The 5206-nt window shown below is 41.9% G+C and overlaps 3 protein-coding genes across 3 annotated transcripts in view; 2 read left to right on the top strand and 1 right to left on the bottom strand.

Annotated features, from left to right (window-relative positions):
* Nucleotides 1-5206, top strand: part of epha8 (eph receptor A8) — a 312202-nt gene that overhangs the window by 261876 nt on the left and 45120 nt on the right. The window lies entirely within an intron of this gene.
* c7h1orf50 (chromosome 7 C1orf50 homolog) overlaps nt 1-5206 on the top strand; it is a 388096-nt gene that overhangs the window by 129818 nt on the left and 253072 nt on the right. The gene's annotated exons all lie outside the window — the stretch shown is intronic.
* On the bottom strand, nt 42-4668 carry LOC119411654 (ephrin type-A receptor 8-like). Its single transcript, XM_037678558.1, has 3 exons — nt 4641-4668; nt 3632-3790; nt 42-222 (listed from the first exon to the last, which is right to left on the bottom strand). The coding sequence occupies exons 1-3, from the start codon at nt 4655-4657 to the stop codon at nt 108-110; spliced, it is 291 nt and encodes a 96-aa protein (XP_037534486.1). The 5' UTR covers nt 4658-4668; the 3' UTR covers nt 42-107.

The following is a 5206-nucleotide window of genomic DNA, read 5'->3' on the forward strand; positions in this document are numbered from 1 at the left end:
AAAAACTCTGTATAGTTCCCATGTGTGTTCTCTCCATCTCAGAGTCCTTTTTGAGTTTATAGAAGTCTAGTTTTTAATTTGAGCAGGAAGAAACTCCAGTTTTGTGGTTATACATGCACCGATGGAACGCTCTTGTTGAGGACTTGTGCCCTCATCATCTGGACACTGGTCATGATCTTCTTCTGATGGCCCATCAGCGTCACTCCCAACCTTTGGATGTCGCTGAAAACACAAAGAACGTTAATGAAGCATTTGAATAAATAAGTTTATTATTCAAATTTGACAAGTCAGTGATCATACTGTTGTTTTCATACTTGACACCCCCCCCCCCCTGCAGCCATGTTTAATCCAATCAAACTACTTGTGCATATTTTGTGCTAAATTATAGCTATAACTTCAGCCCAATCAGAAGATGGACGTGTCTTTTATAACTTTTGTACTTTTTCAAACGTTTACCTTTACTCAAAATACAATTTCCTGTAGAAAAACATAAGGATCCTTTAAATACTTTTCAAAACATGGTTTTAAAAAAGTCCAGTTTAAACATATATGTTGTTTATTTTGTTCTTAAATTCTACTTATAGTGTTTAGCTACATTCCACCACTTTAATTTTTTAGCTACCATTTTGCCAGGTTTAGCTATTAGCTACTATTTTGCTATTTAACAGTTCAGCCAGTGGTGATTTTAGCTTCTTTTTGAGGGTGCTCAACCACCCCTAAGTTTTTAGCTCAGCACCCCTGAAAAATAAAGAAACCATCATTAGGATTTTGTAAGAAGCTTGGTTCTCAAATCTTTGATTCAACAAAATATTGAATAAATATGGAATAAATTAAACTGGCCAGTAAAGTCTAAGATTTGTTTTGCCCGAATGGGATCCTCAACACCACCTGTCAATCAATCCAGTAGACTTGTCAGCAACTGACCAGTCAGAGACCTTAATTTGTCTCAAAGGAAAACGCCCCTTACCTGCAGGAGCGCCATCCACTTTTCCTCCAACGACTTTTTTTTTGTTGCATTTCGAATGCTTTGTGGTCAGAGGTATTTCATGAAAAATCATCATAAAAAATACTTAGAATTAGAAATTAGAATTTTTTGTTTGTTTACAGGAGGCTTGAAATGGATAAATTGTGTTGTTGGAGCTGCCTGATTTATTTCTTTATGGACAAATCCTCCTCAAAGATGGATTTGTTAATCTGATGGAGACAGCTCAGCAGCATATCTGCAGTGAAGTAGAAACAGACAGGACCATCAGCTGCTGTATTTATAGCCTTCTGCTCACTACAGACTCATGTTCAGGCTGCTGCTTAATATACCGTATTACTTTACATTATTAGTATTTTCAATTCAATTCAAATTCAAAAATACTTTATTAATCCTAAAGGGAAATTATTTGGGCAGCACGGTGGCGCAACTGGTAGAGCTGCTGCCTCTCAGCGAGCAGGTCCCTGGTTCAAACCCCGGTCCAGGGGCCTTTCTGGGTGGAGTTTGCATGTTCTCTCCGTGCATGCGTGGGTTTTCTCCAGGTACTCCGGTTTCCTCCCACAGACCAAAAACATGCATGTTAGGCTGATTGGTAACTCTAAATTGTCCCTAGGTGTGAGTGAGAGAGTGAATGGTTGTTTGTCTCGTTTGTCTCTATGTGGCCCTGTGATGGACTTGCGACCCGTCTAGGGTGTACCCCACCCCTCGCACAGTGATTGCTGGACATGGGCACCAGCGACCCCCGTGACCCAAAAATGGAATAAACGGGTAAAGATAATGGATGGATGGAAATTATTTGTTGTAGTAACTCATGATCCTCATTTCATTAAGAGATGTTATAGATGCTGATGCTGTAGACAGGAAGGATCTCTTGTAAAGGTCCATCCCACAGTGGATCCTAAGAAACTGGCAGCAGATGCTGTCCGATCCGTCCACCCAGACTCGGCTGGCCTCTCGGTTCCCCCAGGCTGTAGGACCACCAGAATGCAGAGCAGAACTCCTCCCAGAGTGATGGCCACTCCTCCCAGCAGTCTGCCGAGCTCCTCATCACTGCGGACAGCCAACTGTAGGTGCCGAGGGACGATCCTGTCCTTCTGCTGTCATGAGCCGTGTTTCCTGCTAGTTCCAGGATTTCGGTGGTCAGGCACTCGAGCACAGCTGGCAGGTAGATGAGAATGCATCCACAGAACATCCTTTTCAACTCATCTGAGATTTGGGGCTGTAGTTGAGATATTATTTGAGCTTTTGAGATGTTAATCAGCTGTTGGTTGTAGAAAACTGCCTTGTTGCCATGGTTACGCATCATAACAAATGTCCAAAACTAAAAAAGTTTCAGTAAAAATCCTTCCAGCTGCACAGCATCTGATACCAGAGGAAACAATCATCCAAAAAATGTGATTTACATCCAGAAAAAGAGGAATTAAAGTTTCCAAAAGCAAAATCTCAGAATGAAAGTAACAGAGCTGCTCCAACATGCAGCCACCTGGAGCGGCACAATTCTAGAAGATAGTTTCTTTTTTTGTGCTGAAACGTTTCACCTTCGATCCAGAAGGCTTCATCAGTCAAGGAAACGCACAACAAAACTGATTATTCCCCCAACAGCTTACTCCAAAGTGGAACAAACTTTAAAGTTAAAATTAACTTTTTTCAGCACAAAAAAAAAAGAAACTGTCCAGATGACCTGACTGAAAAATGTTGGATTTTATACCTGGATTATTGAGCATGGACTTTGTTGTTTTCAACCAGTTTGACAAGACTGTCAACAAGGAGGAGTGCAGACAATGGAGGAGGGGCGTGCCAAAGACACCATCTTAGCACCAACATAACTGGTTTGTTCCACTTTCGAGTAAGTTGTTGAGGGAATAATCAGTTTTGTTGTGTGTTTCCTTGACTGATGAAGCCTTCTGGATCGAAGGTGAAACGTTTCAGCAAAAAAAAAGAAACTGTCCAGATGACCTGACTGAAAAATGTTGGATTGTATACCTGGATTACTGAGCATGGACTTATTTGTTGTGATCCTAATTTCTTTTTTTCTGCAAAAACTGAGTAGAGTTGGCTGATGTCTTCTCAGTATTCTAATTTTTTTGAAATCCTGTTATTGTGGGTTTCATGAGCTGGAAGCCCAAATTATATAAAATAAACAAAAAAATACTTGAAATCATTTAAATTGTGGGCCCTGAATCTATCATCTATTGAAGATTAACTTTTTGAATGGAATTATCTCTGTGTATACTGTATATACATACATATATGTGTGTGTGTGTGAGTATATATATATAAATATATATATATATATATATATGTATATATATATATATATCCCTTGTTTATCGCGGGTGTTAGGGACCACGTCCACCCGTGATAAGTGGAAAAACCACGAAGTACGGATGCAGTAGTCCAAGTTCCAATTCAAGTACAGTAATCTTTGTGATGATGCACCCACATGTACCGTTACACAAGTACTATATATATATACATATATGTACACACATGTATATCGATACAGTATACCTACAGTAGAATGACCTGAGGCCCCGTGCATGCTGGATATGGGCCCTAGGTCCTCAGTTTTATAGCCCTGCTGTTTGGTCTGTGCACAGTGTCAGTCACTGTCACTCCTGTCATCACTCACCATCGAGCAGCACTTACCCTTGCTTCAGGCTTATGACATGTCCCAGAGTGTCATAGCCCCCTGCTGCAAAGTGGTCCTTGTAACGGCCCATCTTTATGGTGTCCAGCCATTCATCTACTGAAGAACAGCTGCTGAAGTCAGGGACGGCTCTCTCCATTAGTGGAGGACTGCTTAAACTGCAGCACAAAGAGAGGGACAAATATCAACAGGCAACAAATGACAGAAGAAGATGACCAGGAAGACTAAAATATTAGATGGAGAGGCGCCGAAAACAAGAGAAGACAAAAGTGAGCAAAGGATGTTAGACGGCAGAGAAATGAAGCTTTGAAATGTCCTGAGCACCAAATCAATAGCAGTTAAAATGATAAGAGAGGTGGTGGCCAATGTCGGCACCGGGGAGCTGCTTTGGCTAGATTGATAGGAGATCCCTAACACTCATCTCTGCTTGGCATTTTACCCCCCCCCCCCCCCCCCACCACCACCACACACACACAGATAGATGCACAGCGCCACGCACCACTGACTCTGTAGGACCTGGGAGCTGAACGGAGTGATGTCCACAGGTCAAACTTCAGTTCGAGTGTTCCTCCAACCTGCTTGCAGATTCCCTGCAGATCAATGCCAATATCACAGCAAGGCTGTTACTTAACGCACAGCACATCCATCAGAGAAGCTTAATGGAAAATAAAGAAGACTGCTCGCTTCATCTGCAAGAGAAGTTGGATGGAAACTTTCGTCTGTGACTTCATCCCACTGCAGCCATGTCTGACAGCAAAGGGATGATTGGATTTACCCCGCCTGCCTTCCACCAAGTCAGTTACTTTGTCTCCTTGCAGCCTGTCACCACATATTGTTCAGAAGATCATCTTCTCAGACCCTCACACATCTTTGCTTTGATTTGTAGCTTAATCCACAAATCTGTTAAACCAATATTTGACTAAACGCAGACGCACAGTTTGACCAAATTAAATCAAGAGACGCCTCAACGTGCTCAACTTCTTTGCTGCAAATATGGATCCAGCCCACCTGCAGAGCGTGTCCATGAACTTCAGGTTCTCTGGGCTGCGGATTAGTTTGTCGAGAACGGCGACTATTTGGCAGAAGCGTGGCCTCTCGTTGCGATCTTTCTGCCAGCAGTCCAGCATGAGTGTGTGCAGAGCAGCAGGGCAGCCAATGGGAGCAGGCAGCCGGTAGCCCTCCTCCACAGACTTGATCACCTGTAAAATGTTGAACAAAACAGGATTCCAGTTTCTGAAATGGGAACGAAAAAACTAAAAACCAAAAGCTAAACATAGCCGAAGGTTAGATAAAAATAGCAACAAGTTAGCTGGTAGAGAAATGTAGTAAAAGAAGCAAGAGGCTAGATACCGTAATTGCCGGTCTATAGAGCGCACTTGAATATAAGCTGCACACACTAAATAAAAACAACATCAATTTAAAAAAAAAAATCATTTTGTACAAATATAAACTGCGGAGATTCACGTTGTAACATGAGTGGCAGCACACAGCTACTGAGAGTAATATACAGTTCTTGTTGTAGACCAAGAATCAACCAGATGATGTTGTAGATTATATTAGATAATGGTCAGTCA

This window comes from Nematolebias whitei, chromosome 7 (genome assembly GCF_014905685.2).
Source record: "Nematolebias whitei isolate Nwh7 chromosome 7, NemWhi1, whole genome shotgun sequence".
NCBI classification, from domain to species: Eukaryota; Metazoa; Chordata; class Actinopteri; order Cyprinodontiformes; family Rivulidae; genus Nematolebias; species Nematolebias whitei.

Coding starts and splice junctions, on each gene's coding strand:
- LOC119411654 (XM_037678558.1), bottom strand. Junction 223..3,631: donor GTCATAAGCCTGAAGCAAGG/GTAAGTGCTGCT, acceptor TTGTGTTTTCAG/CGACATCCAAAGGTTGGGAG.